Below are 19,957 nucleotides of genomic sequence, written 5' to 3' on the forward strand. Positions count from 1 at the left end.
ATGGCAACGAGAGGGACGCTGAAAACTACGGAAAGCCCCAAGACACATTTCAGGTAATTTATTTCGGAAATAAACAACACACACCTTTTCATCTCAGTTACAAGTTAGTTTTCTATTACAAAAAAGCTATCTTAATACAAAGGTACAAACGTAAAAAAATAAAAATAAAAAATACTGTCAACTTTTTTTTGGTGTCGTTTAATATTCAGTCTTGTGAAATAATGTCCAGATTAGCCAGGTGTCTCATAGTTGGTCTCCCGTGAGGACAGTTCCAGGGTTGTTCAATTTCCCCCATGTGAACCACAAGCTTTTTCATTTCACTGACACTCAGGGCTGTGCCAATCATCACCTTTACAATAGAGGACAAAGTATGAAATAAATATAACGAACCAATCATGATCAGTGATCAAATGTACATACCGATTTGCGACAAGCTCTTGAAGCAAACATCTGCCTCACACGGGATGGTCGGCACATGACACCTGGGCTATCACTCAACATAAATATGAGCTCCTCTATGTCAGCGGGACCAAATGTCCAGTTCTTACTAGTGGGTAGAGATACCAGCTTTACCCTCTCCATTACTTGAGCTGACACAAAGAATAAACAAGATCACATCTAATCGTATTGAAAGTTTAAGAAATTATGAGTTTAAAAGGGTTAGTACAATCTTACCGTCTTCATTTATCAGAAATTCAAAGCCATTCTTTCTAAAAATGTCAATATTCTCAATTAATATGTTTTCGCTGACAGCAGTAAGATGAAGGTTTTGCGGGCTAAAAGAAAGATACAATAAAAACATTTAATACAAGACATGCATTATTACAAAACTCTGTTCAACTATACACTATTTACACTATAAGTCTCTGTCCCTGAAGCACAGTGTGTTGCTGGAGCATTTCAAAGTTGTACTTCTCATCAGTTGCATGCTGGTCAATCATAAAGATGTCGGAGTTTAGTTTGGTGATGATAAAGCCCAGGTTGAACTGACCAATGATCTCCATCTCTTTGAACATATCCTTACTATAACATACAAAGAAAGAAAACAGATTCTTAGAAGAAATAAATTCCTTACAACTAATAAAAACATACCAGATCTCTTTCTTGAGCTCATCTTCTGCACTCTGGTTATCTCCTGGGTTGATCTTGGCCCTGAATCGTCTGTACTTTGGTTCATCCTTGGCTCCTCCCCGTTGCTGCAGCTTCTTTATCCTTAACTCAAGCTGCTGAAAGGAAAACTGTACAGGTACTGTCTTTCTTTGTAAAGAGATCGGGGCATCCACCGTTGATGGGGAAGAACTCTTTGATTCATTTGAAAAGGCAGCATTAGATTTTGTCAAAACCACAGGACTATCTCTTTTGGCTCTTTTGGGATTAGGGCTTTGCCGACAGGATTCTTTTAATACACATGCTTTAGATTCCACAAATGTGTTGTTTTCCTCTTCTGCTTCTTGTTCACAGGCTTCAACTTTGATTGTCATGTTTTCAGTCAGCACTTGAGAAACTGTCTCATTATGTGATATTGAGGGGTCACAGCTGGGAACTGAGTTTTCAGTTCTGCTGTCCTGTTCTTTACCAAACCTGAAACTGTCCAACACACCTCTTCCAACAACAGAGCATTTATCATAGTCTTTTTTTGTCTTTAAATTAGAAACTATGTTTGTATTGGCTACAGCAGACTTTGCACCACTTTTGAGAAACGATTGAAGTGTTTTCTGGGTTGGGCCACTGTTTATGTTGCCTGAAACACATGCACTTTTAGCTGAACTATGATGACTGGAAAACGCAGCCTTTAGACTAGCCAAATTAAGAGAAGACTTTGGGCTTTGAATAACCAAGTCACTCTCCTCTCCAGACTCTGGCAAGTTCCCATCCGAGGGAACAACTTGAGGTTCAGGTGATGACAGCACACCTAATGAAAAAAATAAGTTATAAATATACATTTTTGACTGCTACAAAATGAAAAAAAAAAAACAATACTTACTTGTTGCTGGTTTATGTGTAAAGTTCAAGCTTATTTTATTGACACCGGCCTCATAGGTGTTGATAAGAGATGTTTTTATAATTGCGAGCAAGAGCTTTTCTTCTTGAAGGAAAATCTGCCGTTTGTCGGGGGTGACATTTACATCCACACATTCTGAAACAGAATACAATAATGATATTTATAATAATATAAAACATAGATACTTATTATTATTACTACATGATGCACTTTTCTTACCAGAGGCTACAGTTATGCTCAAGGCAACAAATGGATACTGATGCCTGTTATACATATGATAAACTTCATTCACAATTTTAGCCACCTGGAAGTTAAAAATTTCATTTAAACCCAGTGTTTGATACCTCTTAAAATTTTATAACATTTAAGATACCTTCAGAGGATCACATGGACGGTTGTTGATAAAAAAAAATTGTCTGTCGGTGGAACTTCTTCCAACTCCATGGTCTGCTCGTGAGACAAATCCTGTAATGCTGTAAGAGGAAAATTATACTTTATATATTCAGAAATGAAACAATGGAAACATGTGGTTATATGTATTAACTCACACAAAGAGATGTTTGGGTAAGTCTGTATCCTTCAGTCCATATTCATCCATAACATTTTCAGCAGGAAATACTTGTTGAAACGGCAAAAGTGTCTGGAGCTGCAAAAGAAACAAAGAAATCAGTACTAAAAAAAAATGTTTATAGCTTAATTACTGGGATGTTATAGTATTACATCAAACCTGCTTTGGTCCAAATATGGCTCCTATGTTATCTCTCATACTTTGACTTCCGCTGGTGCTGAGGACTGTGCTGCGTTTGGCCTGCCCAGTTTGGTTTGAGCAGGTTATGCGCACTCCGGTTGATATTATACAATAGGACTGCAGGACGTGGATCATTTTTGCATATTCCTAAAAATGCATATTCCCTGATTACTGTAATTACTATGCTTTTATGTTAGATTAGTTACACAGTTCTCACATTCAGATTTATTAATATACTCACTTTACCTTTTTAATATTGCGTTGGAACTCCTTGTGTCTGACTGGGAGAGTGTAGAAGAGCTGCTGCAGGGAAACAGTAGTGCCTTGCTGTCTAGGTTGAGGTGACTTTTGAACCAAGTTTCCTTTATGGTCAAACACCAGCTTGGTCCCCACTTGGCTAGACTCATGGCACGTAACCACCATGAGATCACTGCAGGATAATGATTAAGAAATGGTTATGGATTGTAGATTTAGTGTTGTGTGACAGTGTGCGGTGTGATACTATGTACCTCAGTGCACATAGAGAGCTGAGGGCTTCTCCTCTAAAGCCAAAGGTTTCCACATGAATGAGATCTGAAAAGTCCCTTATTTTTGAGGTATGGTGCTTCAGAGCTGTAGGTATAAAGAAAGAATTAGAAATTGGGAACGCTATATAGGAAAAATAACCACTGCACTTACTAAGTCCTTCAAAGTTAGCTTCCTCTACTCCTTTGCCATTATCAGAAACTTCCACAAGCTCTGCTCCAGAATCCTTCAATCTGACCTCTATGACAGGAACAATGGCAAAATGGTACAATAGCAACTCACACAAAAAGTATAAAACCTTTGATGTGAAATATGTTTTTGCTCACCAATATTTGTAGCCCCTGCATCCACACTATTCTCCACCAGCTCTTTGACAGCAGTGGCTAAAGTCAGCACCACCTGGCCTGAGCAGATCTGATGAACTGAGTGTTTGTCAATGGCCCTGATGGCTCCTGCAGGCTCAGTAGTGCTGAAGAGGAAGGTTATTTTATTTAAATAAGTTTACTTACAAGAGAGAGAAAAGGTATGGCTCTCCAGCTAACTTACCATTCTTCAGACATTTCATCCACTATTTTCCACTATAGTTAGCTCACTGACTTGGTTATTAATCTCCAGGAACGCAACAAATAAGCTCATGGCATAGAACATATCATATTTGCTTTAAATATCAATAACATCAATGCATTTTAGCAAATACTCTGGAACCTGGAAACTGAAGTTAACACAAAATTGAAGCTGGACCGCGCCATAGGAGTATGATCTCTGCACAGGTCCTAGATGCACAATACTGAAAATATAAGCAAAGTAGCTTCTGTGCGCTACTTAAGGTCTAGCTATGTCTTACAAAGATATAAACGCAATATAGTACAATACCAGCAAATACAAATGTACTTTACAAGAGATGTTTTAGGGATTTCCCAAAATTCGGTAATATTTCATCATTGTTGGACTGTGGTCCGTTTTGGACCTTGAGTTAGAGCATATGTGACAATGTGCCAGTTTGTGCGAAACGAATAAATCTTATCTTCTTACGTTAATGTTAGAGACAAACACTGTCGCGTCATAGCATTTATCCTCTTAAATAAAGCTGTGTTTTCAGCATAGTCTTTATAAATATATCTTGCACAATTAGTATCCATATCTTTGCGTGGTCTCATTGGTCTTGTAACAGCAGACGGTCCCTATTACGTGACCGTCATGGCGGCGGCCCTCAACGTGAGAGGTTGAACTTTTGATGTTTGAGTTGAACAGTTGTAAATGTGGGCTAATTCGGTTGATTCAAGATGTACGGGCTAACTTGTTATGAGTTGGGGGATGCACGTATTTATACGTTGAAGTAGTATGGTGATGGTTTTAGTTAAATCTCGCTGCCATACGTTGAAATGAGCTGTTCATCCAGTAGTGGAGCGCTACAGCCGGAAGAATGTTCTGGTAGCGGCTCGGAGCTTCTCCTGCGACCCCGGCTCTTGAGACCGATCATGGGCGAAGAGGTGGAGAGCACGCTGGGCCTGTTAAGTTCCGCTAGTGAAGATGACGATGTACAGTTTGACAGTAAGCAGCTTTCTTTGCATTCCCCTTTGATCTAATATGGATATAATGCGATGGTTTTGATAGTGTTTGAGCACATGTATTTGTTTTTACAGTTTCTAGTTAAGTGCCTATTATTGGCTCATGTTTGACAACGTGATTACGCCCCCTCCCCCTGTCAGCTGGGTTGGTTTAGTGAGCAGAACACTTTTAGTTTACACTCAAGCTTAACTACTGTACACTTTACTGTATGTCAGTGTTGCAGGCTATATTTTTTAATCAATCTAATTTAACGTAAATGTCAAGGTTTCCTATTGCTTTGCCTTATATTGTAGGCACTTATATTGTTCTGTTGAATATGTTACAGTGCATGGCAGTGTATTGGTTGGTTAGAGTCTTAGATAATATGATAATCAGAACATTTTCTCTTATACTAAACAATTCACTGGTTAGTTAATGACATGAGGTAACCTCTGCCTTTCATTTTGGAACATCCGATTACACTTTAGGTGGAGGGCCTCTCAATGCTGGATCTCTCAGATAAGGTTTATTTCTGTGCACGCCCCAAGTGTGCTAACACGATCAGTTTTGTTTTTAGATTGTGGGGTGGACAAATGGGAATAAGATACAGCTCTGAATATGCTTAACCAAAAAGCCAGACAAATGGACTTGGAGAAAAATATTATTAAGATGATTGCAAAAGTTATTGAGGAAGGTAAGGGTTTTGTTATTTCAAAATGTAAATGTAGGGTATAATATGGGTATTTTGAGTTATATTCTAATGAAAGCAAAAACACAGCATGATGCTTTTTGTGGCTCTTTTTGAAGCTTCTGACATGGACAGTGACAGAGAGGTGCTGATGGCTGGAAGATCTTACTCATCTGTTCAAGAGTTTGCCTCTGCTATCCCCAACCACCTCCTTTTGGGCTCACTGTTGGAGCATCTATGCTTGGTTTATGAGAATAACCCAACACGTTCGCGGATGCTGTTTAAAGGTACTGGCAGCCCTAACCATGAAAATCTAATTGACACCAATACGATACCTCTAAATACACACTAATTCTTGCATGTATTGCCTGTGAAAGTCATTGGACAGCGGCTGGCAGCTATGAATCTCCTTTCACCTTTGGCAATAAGTGATGAGTTCAGCACAGTGAGACTGCAGCACAACCGGGCTTTTACTGAGCTGCTCCATGCTGCCAGCTCCTCTCTCTATCCACAGGTGATTACTCTATGGTGGTGGTGGTGTTGTGTCTTATATTTAAGTTTGCACAAGTGTAGCCCACAAGTCAAAAGGACATTATTATACTGTTGTTGTGGTAATTTTTTGCTTGTTTGTATATTTTGATACAGAGCCAAATACTAGGCACCAACACTCATAGTTCTACTGTAAAGTAAGTTTATTTTTAGTCCTTTTCTTTCCTAACACATATGCGTGTTATTATGTTGTAATTGTGTATCACATGTCCCACAGACCGATAGAAGGGCTTTTTCAAGCACAGACTTCAAGATATCTCAGTGAATTTGAAGAAGTTTGCAGACTTGGAAAAGGATCTTATGGCAATGTTTTTAAGGTATTATGTTACCAGTGTTTCTTCTTTGGTTCCCTTTGTGAAAAATCATTGTTAAAATATAGCTATTCAAAACACATCTTTTTAGGTTTTGAATAAACTTGATGGACAGTATTATGCTGTTAAGAAGATTCTCATTAAAAAGGTTTCAAAAGATGACTGTATGAAGGTATGGCATGTCTCCATATTGGAGCCAAGTCATTTACACTGTGTAAACATTTTCATATATTATGGTGTTTTAGGTTCTTCGAGAAGTCAAGGTGCTCTCCAGTTTGCAACATGTGAATGTTGTGGGCTACCACACTGCATGGATGGAGCATGTTCAACCAGCTGCATGTAAGTTCACTGCAGAAATATGTAGGTGTAATATTAACATTTTTACTCAAATAACAGAAGCATTATTCATCATTGTTAGATCCCCAGTCTTCCCTACCTGCGTTGGAGTCTCCAGAACAACATGACAGGTAGACTTTGAAACTGTGCTAAATACAAAACTGACACCTTGACAATATTTAATTGTATATTATGTACTTTTTTCAGTTCTCATGAGAATCATAATGACAATAGCACGGGATCTTCCATCGTATTCCAAAGTCTTACTCACGAACTGTCTGTCGCCTTAAGTGACCAAGTGCATTCTGCAAATGGGGCAGCTGAGGCTTTAGTTTCTTCTCCTGTAAAGAACCAAGTGCTGTGTACTAAGCCTAAGCATCAGCTCCCTGAGAACTATGTGCCTTGTGTTTTTCTTGGCCAACGGTCTCCCATCAAGGAGTCAAAATGTCCAGCTATGGGTCTGGACAGTTCTGTTATGTTTGAAGAGGGTTCCAGCAGCAATAATGAACTGAGCAACAGCTCCTGCAGTAGCAAAGAGTGCCAGCAAAGGGTGGACAAATGTGCAAAAACTATTAAAGAGGTGAGTGACAATCACAGAAAGTTGTTTGACTAGAAGTAGGAAGGCACATTGTTTGGAACAACATGTGTGTAGCATAGTATCTCAAAAATGTTGTGTAACCTTGTTGTCTTTGATCTACTCTCAGTGTAACAAAACATGTCTACTCAAGACCCAGTCAATGTGAATTTCACCCAGATGATGGTGTTTCAAAAGTTTTTCTTTTTTTTTTTAAATTTTCTGCCTTTGCAGGTACAGTTTCACCTAATGCTCTACATTCAGATGCAGCTATGTGAGCGTTCGTTAAAAGACTGGATTTCTGAAAGAAATGCTGAACCAAAACTCCAGCCTTGCTTGGAATGTAAATACATGTTCTAGTTTTTCATTTTTGGCAAAACAATTTCAAATTTTGATTTGTGTCTGTGGGCCTCATTGCAGACTTTTTGTGCTCCCAGGTCCATTTGCACACGTTGATAGTGAACGTACTCTCAACATTCTGAAGAACATTATTGATGGGGTAGAATACATTCACTCCAGAGGAATCATGCACAGGGACCTTAAGGTAAGGCTACAGTAAGGTTTTATGCTGTAACATTAGCGCCACCAAGGGGTGAGGACATACCAAAGGTGTCAGCTTGAAGCTCTGTTATTATTCATCTCCACATCTAACAGTAGTCCATCTAAACTGTCCCACTCATTAAAAACAAATTCATACAGAACAGCTGGCAGCAATTGTTGCCACTTCGTCCTGTTATGATTGTGGTGGAGGTAAATAAAAGCTTTGCAGATGCTTTTAAGTGACCTTGGCTCCTGTGAAAGTCTCAGTATTGGCTCCTTGAATCTGGAAGAACATGGAAGCATCAGAGAAGAGGGCAGGTGGCCATTTTTGTTCTGAAAGATGAGCGGTGTGGTTAACCCGAACAATTTTGACAGGAGCTCATTGTTTGTCACTTTTACCCCCCTGTTTAGGAACATGAATAGACAGTTTTCTCCATCCTTGTTCAGCTTGTTGATGTCTCCTCCATAGCTGAGAAACAAGTCCACCAATTCGGTGCACTCCATGAAGCATGCCTCTTGTAAAGCAGTTCTGTCTTGAAAGTTGCATTTGTTTGGGTCTGCACCATTCTTCAGGAGTTCTGTGATGCACTCCAAGTTGTCTACTTTAGGTTTGGCCATCATTGTCGCCCAGACGTTTACTGCGATATGTAGAGGGGTATTCCCAGATTGGATCACTCTCTAAATCATAGCAATATGTTTAGTCCACAGAAGGAGAAAGTCATATTTTGTGATGATAGTGAGAAAACACTTGCCATATTGACATCTGCTCCGTGCTTGATCAAGTGCAAAAGTATGTCCTTATTGAGTATCCCTGCAGCTCTGTGTAGGGGTGTCATTCCCGCGCTGTCCATTACATTAACATTGGCTCCATAGCGGATAAGAGTTTTGACAGCAGGTAGGGCTGAGTAGGACACTGCTATGTGAAGGGCTGTCTCTTTATTGACCCCAGTCACCTAGAAAGAAGCCACAAAACATACAATGACACAACAAGAGCCAACATGGATTTACAAAACCACTTAGGATGTGAGACTGAATTTTTTTAAATAAGAAATTGTAAAACATTTTGCATGTAGCGAAATGTTTGTTCATTATTTCAAAGGTGTCTGAACCAACTTGGTTTCAGTAATCAGTCAAATTTAAAATTCAATCTTGGAAATTGATTACCTCAGCATTTATGTCTGCACCATGCTCACAGAGAAGTTGTAAACAGGCCTCTACCTTTTCACAAACACGCATCAAAATCGCTTGGAAAGGAGAAGAATTTGAGGATTTTTTCGTTGAACTCTGTAAGCTTGGCCAGCTCATAATTACTAAGTGTAGTGATGTTCTGCCTTGTTTGTCCCTGTAACACACAAAAAAAAAACATGAAGCCAGTGAGTGTGTTTTAGTTCCTTTTTTCAATTCATGCTAATAACGCTTCCCTAAAATGAGAAATGCGCATCTGCTATTGTAAACCTTTTTTCAATGTCTGCTCCCATTGCCAACAAACTCTTCATGCTCTCCAGCTTTCTGTTCATTGCAGCAAGATGAAGGGGGTAGGTGGACAGGGCCTAAGCAAGACAAGGCAAGACAAGGCAAGACAGGTTAAATTAATAGTATTTGTAAAAAAACTATAGATCCTGTAAATGTTACAAATTATCTGTTATTCATGTATAATGTTAGTAAAGCATGCATTTTTACGACAATTTGGGCTTACTTTCCAGAAAACCTTCCTTGGCGTAACATGATATATTTCAATCAAGGTGTTGCTTCCATGTGTTAAGGACAGCTCGTCTGTACCTTCAGTGTCTTCATCCATAATAGCAGCAAAAAAAAAGGTTGTTGTAGTCTGGTAAGGTAGCGGCAACTGTCATTGCTCCTACTGTCCTACATATCTAAGAGTGGCTTCAACGCATACCATGTTTACTCTCCCAGGTGTGTGGTGGTTAGAGAGCTCGTTCTTCTGGTTTGGGGGCGGACCTACTTGGATTTGCCCTATGACAGTTAAATTAAAATGAAAAAAAATTGTGATGCTGCTCATTTTAGTGTCCTAGTTAGTGTATCATGCTGAAGTTTGATATGCTTCCTGGCCCAACTGATAACTTGATCTGAAGGGGCCAGTTTGGGAAAATGACACACCCTTTGAAATACTTACTATTATTATAGAAGAAACCATTTCACTCTTGACTGTATTTTAAACATATGATGTTTAAGTTATGACATGGTAAAACCGCTCCAAGCATGGGCCAGTTAAATGTCATCCCAGGACTCAATCTACTTGTGTGTTTTTGAAGGTAACAGTTGTACTCTGAAATGTGTCAAAGTAAAGCTAGTATCCATACTTGCCTTTACAAATCTAGTGGTTGAATTAGATATTATTGTATTCTTTGGAGATTGCTGTCAATAAGGAATCCCTTGGATGTTTTAGGAGCCATTTCTGTTATCTCACAGACAACTGCAAGATGACAGCAGAAGAAAGACCAAACTAATTCCAACCTTCAGCCATGTTCCATCTAGCCTTGCTCAAGTTTCTCAGAGGTTCTATATAACTGATTGCACTGTTGCTAGTATAATCAAAGGGTAGTCCAATCTATAACAAAAACGAATAATATTGTAATAATTAGTTTTGGAGATTTAAATTTAAATATTGATTATATGGACTATATAAAAGCTGCAACAAGAGCTGATTTAAATATAACATTGCAAATCAATATATAGTATAATTTCCTCTGCATATTTTGTTACTGTCGTTCAGCCTAGAAACATTTTCCTCCATGGCCATGACTGTCATGTAAGGATTGGGGACTTTGGACTGGCTTGTAATGATCTAATTGTGGATGGACGTAAAAACTCAGGTTCTCCCTGCAGTGGTAATATCTCACATATTTCCTTGTAATAATCTCAAGACAAAGTTGGTCCCATACTCACATGTAGATGGCGCTGTTGTGTTGACATGCTCTGCAGATTCCGCACATACCACAGGTGTGGGCACGTTTGTGTATGCGTCACCAGAACAACTGGAGGGCTCGCATTATGATTCAAAGGTAAATATTTATTAACAAATAACTGCAACACTATGGCAACATTTATTGATGATTACAAACATAACATGAGTACAATACAAAAAAATATTGCACAATCTACACACAGACAAACTCTCTGCTCCTGTCATCAAAATACACTACATTTGTTCATCTTGTTTTTGTTACAGTCCGACATGTACAGTGTGGGTATGCTGGCCTTTGAATTATTCCAGCCTTTTGGGACAGAAATGGAGAGAGTCCGGTGTCTTGGGGATCTCCGAGAAGGAAAAATCCCTGATTCCTTTTGCAACAGATGGCCAATCCTTGCCAAACATATAATGAAACTAACCAATCCAGACCCCAGTGTACGACCCAGTGCTACAGAGCTTCTGCAGAGTGAACTTTTCAGTAATAAAGATGAGGTATGTGTATTTTTTATCATGGCCCAGAATTAAAATAATTAAATTAAGACTGAAGTTAATATAAAATAACAAAGCATTGGGAAATTAACATCAAAATGTGTTTGAAAATTTGTAATCATCATTAATAATGATGAATGATGCATCTCATGTGCACCTCTCTGCCAACAGATGATCCACGGTTTGCAGAAACAAGTGGAAGAGCAAGAGAAGGAAATTATGCAGTTAAGGAGAAGAATCAGTGAACTTGAAAGCTCTAACGTTTCCTTGTCTGAATCAAATGAAACATAATGCCTTTGCTCTCACAGGATGTGTAATAGAAGCCTACATTGTATATTATTGTTTAATTGTATGTGTTTTATTGTGACAGAACATGGTGTGTAGATGAATGTATTGGTTATTTATTTCATTATTTGTCTCAATTTACCTGAGAATAAACGGTAAGTAAGTCATTCCAGACGTGTATGCGCGATGTCCTTAAATAAACTGAGCGTGACTTAGTTATATGGACATCAAAATTGTTGAATAAAAGGTAGCGAAGCGTAAGACGTGAACACAGTCCGGTTCAGTACGTGTTCCTGCACGGCACACAAAGGTCGGTGCGTACTATGTTACATGGTACAGATGTTCCCGAAACACGTTCCACACGAGGAAACGACAGAACCAGCCAATCAGAGCGCTGCTTTCACCACAGGTACCCGGATGTACCCGTGGGCAATTAGCTACGTCATTGTTCACCGCCGGACACCCGCTGTAAATAAGCAATGGATTTACAACTGATTTTAGGGCGTTCATAACAAATACCAGGTGAGTGTGCGGCTGTCTTGTCGGTTTAGTGAAAACTTAAGTATACATCAATTAGATTTTAGTTGGCTTAAGAGGCAGGGATTAGCTGTAGTAGCCTTACACCGGTTCTCTGTCATGTCGGAAAGACCAGCGCAGTATGCACAGCCACCGGTGTTGAGCCCCTCCTTTCACCTCTTGCAATTTGTTCCGTTACTCAGTCCACCGCGATTCGTTGTTCTTGTGTTAAAGTATAAAGCTAAACTCCCCTTGTACTTGATCCAAATATGCATTTCTTCCAGCTTTGTCATTCAGCAAGCGTTAAGCCGAGCAGGCTAGCGCTAGCATCAATGTCGCTGCACTGAGCGTTAGCTGCGCTGAGTTAGCTGCGCTGTAGCTCTGTTCCGTTCGGCATTTCCATGGAGTCCAGTGTTTTAGAGCTGGTTACCTCTCAACATTCTTTCTGACCTCAAATTGACAAAAGTTTTGGCAGAATTGACAACACATCAGCTTCGATCTTCGACAAAATGAGATTTTGTTACGCTCCATGTTGTTGTTTTTCACACTGCGTGTTAAAGGCCTACCCGCCGCCTGTTAGCCGTGTGAGCCGTGGTGTGCTGGAGCAGGTGGGAGGGAACAGCTGCTGTAGTAAACGTGCTTCCGACCAGCACAAGTCTCTGCCGGGCTTATTGTAGCAAAAATAGCACGATTATTCAACAATATTCATGAATGAACCGCAACACAGTTAACAAAGTTAATTCATGAATGAATTGCAGTGACACGTTTTTACAGGTAAAATAGTCCACACACACCATACTCACCACACACACACCATACTCACCACACACACACACACACACACACACCATACTCACTACACACACCATACTCACTACACACACCATACTCACTACACACACCATACTCACTACACACACCATACTCACTACACACACCATACTCACCACACACACACCATACTCACCAAACTCTTGACGAAACATTTATGCTTGAAACTTTTTTTTTTTTATCATGATAGGCCTATAGTTGTTGGACACAGAAGAACAGCGATGTATTGTTTCAGAAAATATTACAATAACGTATTGAACCTACTCTATGCAACTGAATTGCTAAATTCTATATGAAAGTTGTTTATACTAAATATAAACTCTATGCTCATTGTATGCTCGAATCTCATTGTAATGCAAAGAAAATTAGTGAAGATTCCCTCACAGAACAAAGAACCTTCCCTGAAGTTGATATAATAATTATAATAATAATAATAATTAATAATTACCATAAGTCTATGGTACAACTGAACTATTGATATACAAGCACAACTTACTGAGGTTATGTGAAAAGCTGAAGAATTCATGGGTATCAACTTTCATCACTTTGGAAGCCATGAATAGCCTATTGTCGCCTAAAGTTGTATTGGTTTGTCTTACAGCAATGAACAATGACCATAGTTGACAGATCCTCAGAACAGTCTGACTACGAGTCAGTCGGGTGTAAGCGCTCCCCATTCACCAGTGGAGACGTGGGCATGGACAGCAGCTGCTCCAGCAGCTGGGCAGTGGGACCCTCAGTGGCCAGTGAGTCTCCACGGCTCAAGGCTCAAGGGGGCTGCCTGGGCCCCACTCCTGGTGCTGCGGTCTACAATGGCACATGTGTGGATCGGCCCAAGGAGCAAGGTAAGAGCACAAACTGCAGCTACTGACTTCAGTTCTGTACACGTGTCAAAGCTATGTCTTCAAACCACTTATATTGCCACACTATTGGGTTGTTAAGGGATGATGCCGTCATTACTTTGGCTACATCTGGGGCTGTTGCAGATTCTCTATAAAGGCATTTTGGTGATTTAACCTGGTCCTGAGTTTTGAACAAAGGCGTTTCAAAATGTAAACATTTTAAACATAAGTTATACAATTATTTACCCCCAGTAAAATAAAGGTCCAAAAAAAAAAAAAAAAGAAGCTAAAACAAAATAGTTACAGCCACCGATATTATTTAACATGATCCTGAATTTCCTGATATATCTTGCATTCATTCAGGAGGTCCCTGCTTCAGACTTTTGTGTCAATAAAACGTTGGGACCCAAACAACTGTGATGATGTCACACTTAACTATCCCATAGTTAAAATAGGATTACTACGACCATACGGGTACACTATTGTGTTTGTTTATGTAGTAGATGTTCACTTGCGATTATGAAATCCATCATTGAGCATGTGACTTTGGTACTTAAATTAAGGAATAGTTGTTTAACCTGTTGATCGACAGTGGGAAAATGAAACGATGTACAGTAACTGAGGCTTGCTCTGTAATGTCTTCTGTGTCAGTAATGGGCAGTGGAGATGGCATAGATCTACCACAGAAGGTCTTGTTTCCTCCTGAACGACTCAACCTAAAATGGACCCAGGGCCATCGAATTGGGGCAGGACTACAGAACATGGGGAACACATGCTTCCTCAACTCAGCCCTGCAGTGTCTCACCTATACACCTCCATTTGCCAACTATATGCTTACACGGGAGCACTCCAAACTATGTATGTTGTCTTGCTCAAATGTAAATCCACTTTTGGTTGTTGTCTTACTAATCATTTTTTGGATTTGTTTAAACTTTAGGTCATGAGCCGGGCTTTTGTATGATGTGCACCATGCAAAACCACATCATACAAGTTTTTGCAAACTCTGGGAATGTTATTAAACCTATTGGTGTCCTCAATGAGCTTAAAAGTAAGTGTTTGCAATAATAATTTAGTCGATGAATTCCATTGCCATCATTTAAATATGTATAATAATTTCAATGATATGATATTTGATATCACATCCTGGATTGAGGGTAATATTTGTTAGTGATAAGTATGTTATTCCAAAGGGATTGCAAAGCACTTCCGCTATGGAAGCCAGGAGGATGCCCATGAGTTTCTGCGATACACAGTGGATGCTATGCAAAAGTCCTGTTTACCTGGAACTAAGTAGGTTTTGTCAGTTGTGTATGCGGTCGTCATGTGTATATTTTCATAAAACTCACCTCAACTGTGTCTGTGTGTAGATTGGACAGGCAAACGCAGGCAACTACCTTCATCCATCAAGTATTTGGCGGGTATTTACGGTCCAGAGGTAAAATAATAATCATTATTAAGATAATTTCAATTTTTTCCTATATAAAGTGTTTGTTTTCTTTTTATAGTAAAATGTTTAAACTGCAAAGCAGTTTCTGATACATTTGACCCCTTTTTGGATATCCCTCTGGAAATTAAGGTACCAATGAATAACAAGCTGTTTTTTAATGTATTAGTTTAATTGCAGTTAGTATGTTTATCTTTCTCTAATCCAGACGGCGCTCAGTGTCTCAAAGGCTTTAGAGCAGTTTGTTAAGCCAGAGCAACTGGATGGAGAAAATGCGTACAAATGTACAAAGTAAGATGATTACTGGAGAAAACAAAAAGGGAAACATGTTAATCTGTTGATCTGTACTGTTATAAATGTGTTTTTCCCAATAGGTGCAAGAAAATGGTCACAGCCTCAAAGAGATTTACTATCCATCGCAACCCCAATGTGCTTACCCTGTCCCTTAAACGCTTTGCAAATTTCACTGGAGGAAAAATTACAAAGGTATATTTTCATGGTATAATGAAGGAACCGACAAATGGTGATCATAATGAAACAAATTGTTAACTGAATATGATGTGATACAAACAGGATGTGAAATATTCGGAATATCTGGACCTGCGCCCGTACATGTCTTTATCACAGGGAGAGCCTCAGGCCTATGGACTATATGCTGTGCTGGTTCATTCAGGGTTCAGTTGCCATGCAGGGCACTACTTCTGTTATGTGAAGGTATTGTGTATTTCTACATATTTTGGATTTCCATTGGGCCACAAATTAGTTGTTTTTTTTTTAATTACCCGCAATTCTCTCTCATATTTCTTTTCCCAGGCTAGCAATGGACAGTGGTATCAAATGAATGACTCCTCTGTGTCAGTCAGTGATATACGGTCCGTTCTGAACCAACAAGCCTATGTTCTGTTTTATATTAGGTGAGTTTTTCTTTCTTTTTTAAGTCATCTCACTTTGGTCCAATCCACTTTTTTTAAAGCCTCAGAAATACCCTAGTAGTGTCGCATTTGAAATAAATTGTTTTGCATGTGCTCAGCTGGATTGTTTTGTCTAAACTTTTCATATGTCATTGAGTGTTGCTTGCTCAAACAATAGTATATTTACTTTGCTGTCACTAGGAACAATGATGTGAAAAAAACAGCTGACTACAACCACATGAACCATAACACTGGCGTCCCTGGTCAGTCCTCCCCATGGCCTGTTGTAATACCACGCATAAATACCGCTGTCCACAGCAACAATGTGGGCTTCATAGGCCCACAGCTGCCACCAAACAAGGTATTTCAGAATAGTTTACACTGTCCAGAGATATTAATTACAGATTGGCTTTATTTTCCTTGTTTCCATTTGTCATACAGGGATCACTTCATGTCAACGGAAATGGATCTCATAGAGATTATCCCAGTTCAAAACCTAGCAGCAGTGGTCACGGATCGTCTGCCTCTTCCTCCATCTCTCACTCCATTAGCCGGCCCACAACTATCCCAGACCAGGACAAACGGCAAAAACTTTCATTTTTCATTGGCCAAGGCAAACCCATCCGGCCCGCACCCTCGGCCGCCTCTCACAGTCAGCCGTCCTCTGCTGCCAGCTCGTCCTCACAGTCTACCTCAGATGCCCCGTCAGATGTTCGCTTCATTCCACGCCAGCTAAACCACGTCAATGGCACTTCTCGTGTCAACGGAGACCACCAAACGGGGGGGAATGGGGCATCTCTCTTGGTGCCGTACAGTCAAGAGTCCTCTGAGGAGTCTGATCAGGAGAACAGCAGCACTTTAGATAATGGCAAGTCTCGTGTCATCAGTAACAGTGGAACTGGGGAGGGTTTTAATGCAGCTTCACAGAACACAAATGGGGAGACTAAAGTGCTTCATAATGGAAACCGATTAAATGGAGCCAATCACTGTATCTCTAACTCCAAACAAAATGGCCATCATAATGGGCACCACAAAGTCAATGGACATGGAAGTTCTGATCAGGTACAGTTTGTGCTCTTGTGTAACAGTTGTGCTTTTTACGTAAATAATTTCAATCATTGTTTATTTTCTATTTAGATGTCGAGCAGTAATTCTAGCAGCTTATCCTCTGATAATTCGACTAATGGAGTAAATCATGACAACAGTCACACAAGGTAAAATGAGAGATCAATATGCTGTATTATCTCCGCATTGTATACAAAACTAAATCTTTTTTTTTTCCTACAGTAAAGACATAGACCATGCACCAACCACTTCTGCTCAGAGTGTTCATGCTGTTGGTGAAAGTGTCCACGTCTCCACTTCTGACACAAGAGCTCAGACAGTGTCCCCTCAATGTGAACAACCCCCCCAGCAGAACACCACCTCCTCTACTGTAAACTCTGTGCCAGAAGCCACTAACACTGATGCAGACCCACCCCGAGAAACTCCCTCCTCCACACATCACAATAAGTCTGCTGCCTTATGTCCCCCTGCCCCTGATGCCACTCACACCTCCAGTGGGGCTCCTTCACACAAAGCTGGGAATGATGGCAAAGACGTAGTAGAAACCAATTGCCTGTCTGTAGCGCCTGAAGGACGCACCGCTGCTAAGGAGCCAAATCATTACAAGACCAGCTCCAGAAGCAACCATGAGAGAAAGGGATCCAGAGATCGGGATCGAGTGCATGCCTCCGAGTGGAGCAGAGACAAGTACTGCCGAGACCGCAGTAATGACAGAGAGAGCGATGGAGACCGATACAGGTCAAGACGGGACTACAGAGACCAGCATCGCTCATACAGGGACCGCCTGCCTTTCTACGATCGCTCCTACAGGGACACCGATTTGGAGCGACGCTGGGAGAGGACTTACCACCCGAGGGAGCGAGACAGAGACAGGTGTGCTCATCATTATCACCACTCACACTACCGCCATCACTGGGACCGAGACCGCAGGCATGGCCATTACAGAGACGACTATCAGAGCCGCTGGAAGTGGCATGAGAGTCGAGACTATAGGAGCAATGGGAGAGACAGGGACTACTATTCTAAAGAGGACAACACAATTTCAACCAATGGGACAGAGAGTCGATCCAAGGGCTCGCCAAGCAGAGCCGCACACTCTGCATCTGCATCCGCCTCCACCAGAAATGAGCAGAATTACAGACGCACTTATGTCCCTGTCACCAAGGAAAGGGACAGCAGCTCTGATGGTGGTTACAGTAAAAAACACAAGAAGAGCAAGAAGAAGAAATCTAAAGACAAAGACAGACACCGTGATAGTGGGTAAGTGTCCCTGTTCTGCTTCCTACTTTGATTGAGTCCTTTACTTCTTTATTGTCATCCTCCAGAAGCTCTGGTGTGGATTCCGATCGAGACACTGAAACAAAAAGAAAAAAGAAGAAAAAGAGGAGACATGACAGTCAGGAAAGGGAGAGCCGTAAGCGTCATCGGGACGACAACAAACATGATGGTTGTTCACCAGAGAAACGTCAGCGCACAGAGTACGACCATTCAGTTTCCCTCCATTGCCCCTCACCTTCAAACGGTTTGACTCAGCGCCACCTAAACGGTCACACAGGTACTGCAGCTCTCACCATACTTATTTACACTTTACTGGGCTCTCCATCTTAACTGTTGTTTTGCAGGGAATGGCTACAGCCAAAACAGTGACTCCCATGGATTTTCCAGCTGTTCACTACCGTTAGAATCTACCAATGTAAGTTGAACCTTTTCTAAAGTTTAGGATTTGAAATGAGCATGATTACTTATACACTTTCTCTCATTTCAGACTGTCAGACCTTTTTAACTCCAGAGCGGCATCAACATTTTTCAACGTGGTGCTTCTTCAATTGTATTTTTACCACAACAAGTGTTTTAAAAGTTTAATCTTTTGTTTAATAGCTTGATTTACTTGCTGTAATTCTCAAGTAACAAAGATCATATGACAATTTGTTTAAATCAAAGACTGAATAATATATACTTGTATAAACACCTGGAGCTCGAACATCTCTGCTGCTCAGTGGTACTCAGGACTTGAAACATCTATCATGTGTCCAACCTCTTCAAGTGAGACTAAAGAAAAGTTGAGGCCCATATCTGTGCAGTTATAGTGAGTTAATGAGTCTGAGAGTTGTTGTGGGTGAAGACGAACTGTATGGAGGAATGACACAAGTGCCGAGGCAGGAGGAAGGCTCACTCATGGATACCTCCATGTTAACCCTGGACAGACTTGAGGACATTGCCTGCTTTTTCTTTTTCTAAAGTTTTATAGATTCTCACAGTGGAGTCTCTCACATTTACTTTACCACTTTTACAAAGAGAAGCATTATTAGTAGTTATCATGGCTGTGGACCACATCTTTGCTTTTTAATGAAAATACAGTTTGATTGTGTCTTCTAGCGTCATAAAGAATACTGTGAAGTTGATTTTGAACTGTATTATCAGTTATTTTTATATGTAACAGTCCTGTATCAGGATTATATGTAGTTGATTCATTTTGGCTTGTTTTAGATCTACACTCTGACCATACTTTCTGGAAATTACTGATTATGATGTGCATTTTTTTCTTTTAGATGTCTTCAACTTAAACGTTGGAAAAGTACTGTTAAAAGTTAATTTTGGCATGTCAGGATGTCTACATTGGATAAGGTTAAAGCCTTAAAAATAGAACTTGTCATAACCAGAAATTGTAATTTCTTTTGTGTTTTTTTGAATTTAAATGAATGGACAATGCATACTGCGAAACCTGAAGATTTGACATTTCTGGACTTCTGTTGCATTTGTTTATTATTGAATGAATGGATTGTACTCTGGTCTCCAACTATTGTTTAAAATGTACATAGTG

The 19,957-nt window shown here is 40.1% G+C and overlaps 4 protein-coding genes across 8 annotated transcripts; 2 read left to right on the forward strand and 2 right to left on the reverse strand.

The window, feature by feature from the left end:
• Window positions 1–43: 43 nt before the first annotated feature.
• Window positions 44–4,043, reverse strand: pms2 (PMS1 homolog 2, mismatch repair system component). The gene is made up of 15 exons (XM_033985012.2): window positions 3,822–4,043; window positions 3,602–3,744; window positions 3,429–3,515; window positions 3,260–3,362; window positions 2,997–3,180; window positions 2,730–2,897; window positions 2,551–2,648; window positions 2,376–2,475; window positions 2,222–2,306; window positions 1,985–2,137; window positions 1,093–1,912; window positions 856–1,023; window positions 676–776; window positions 421–590; window positions 44–349 (listed from the first exon to the last, which is right to left on the reverse strand). Exons 1-15 carry the CDS (start codon window positions 3,833–3,835, stop codon window positions 206–208), a joined length of 2,538 nt encoding a protein of 845 aa, XP_033840903.1. The 5' UTR covers window positions 3,836–4,043; the 3' UTR covers window positions 44–205.
• Window positions 3,637–11,693, forward strand: eif2ak1 (eukaryotic translation initiation factor 2-alpha kinase 1). 3 transcript variants are annotated; one of them, XM_055229856.1, is made up of 16 exons: window positions 3,637–3,798; window positions 4,675–4,826; window positions 5,631–5,798; window positions 5,889–6,025; window positions 6,157–6,197; window positions 6,278–6,377; window positions 6,463–6,543; window positions 6,617–6,710; window positions 6,790–6,838; window positions 6,915–7,287; window positions 7,516–7,624; window positions 7,719–7,825; window positions 10,556–10,670; window positions 10,765–10,844; window positions 11,012–11,245; window positions 11,414–11,692. In XM_055229856.1, exons 2-16 carry the CDS (start codon window positions 4,754–4,756, stop codon window positions 11,531–11,533), a joined length of 1,881 nt encoding a protein of 626 aa, XP_055085831.1. In that variant the 5' UTR covers window positions 3,637–3,798; window positions 4,675–4,753; the 3' UTR covers window positions 11,534–11,692. The 3 variants fall into 3 exon arrangements, with proteins under 3 accessions (XP_055085831.1, XP_033841181.1, XP_055085830.1); XM_033985290.2 differs by lacking the exon at window positions 3,637–3,798 and having other exon boundaries at window positions 4,448–4,826; window positions 11,414–11,693; XM_055229855.1 differs by lacking the exons at window positions 3,637–3,798; window positions 4,675–4,826 and adding an exon at window positions 5,435–5,517.
• On the reverse strand, window positions 7,497–9,822 carry LOC129457208 (ankyrin repeat domain-containing protein 61-like). Of its 3 annotated transcripts, none has more exons than XM_055229857.1 (5): window positions 9,518–9,782; window positions 9,277–9,371; window positions 8,986–9,163; window positions 8,574–8,774; window positions 7,497–8,499 (listed from the first exon to the last, which is right to left on the reverse strand). In XM_055229857.1, exons 1-5 carry the CDS (start codon window positions 9,617–9,619, stop codon window positions 7,894–7,896), a joined length of 1,182 nt encoding a protein of 393 aa, XP_055085832.1. In that variant the 5' UTR covers window positions 9,620–9,782; the 3' UTR covers window positions 7,497–7,893. The 3 variants fall into 3 exon arrangements, with proteins under 3 accessions (XP_055085832.1, XP_055085834.1, XP_055085833.1); XM_055229859.1 differs by having other exon boundaries at window positions 7,846–8,495; window positions 8,570–8,774; window positions 9,601–9,822; XM_055229858.1 differs by having other exon boundaries at window positions 7,846–8,495; window positions 8,570–8,774; window positions 9,518–9,822.
• Window positions 11,694–11,800: 107 nt separating the features above from the next.
• Window positions 11,801–19,872, forward strand: usp42 (ubiquitin specific peptidase 42). Its single transcript, XM_033985288.2, has 18 exons — window positions 11,801–12,049; window positions 13,476–13,719; window positions 14,368–14,574; window positions 14,654–14,764; window positions 14,907–15,006; window positions 15,084–15,151; window positions 15,222–15,292; window positions 15,369–15,451; window positions 15,535–15,646; window positions 15,734–15,874; window positions 15,974–16,074; window positions 16,273–16,432; window positions 16,513–17,133; window positions 17,209–17,285; window positions 17,359–18,396; window positions 18,462–18,691; window positions 18,759–18,829; window positions 18,902–19,872. The coding sequence occupies exons 2-18, from the start codon at window positions 13,485–13,487 to the stop codon at window positions 18,917–18,919; spliced, it is 3,444 nt and encodes a 1,147-aa protein (XP_033841179.1). The 5' UTR covers window positions 11,801–12,049; window positions 13,476–13,484; the 3' UTR covers window positions 18,920–19,872.
• The last annotated feature ends 85 nt before the right edge of the window (window positions 19,873–19,957 follow it).

Source organism: Periophthalmus magnuspinnatus, chromosome 19 (assembly GCF_009829125.3).
Source record: "Periophthalmus magnuspinnatus isolate fPerMag1 chromosome 19, fPerMag1.2.pri, whole genome shotgun sequence".
Lineage (NCBI taxonomy): Eukaryota > Metazoa > Chordata > Actinopteri > Gobiiformes > Gobiidae > Periophthalmus > Periophthalmus magnuspinnatus.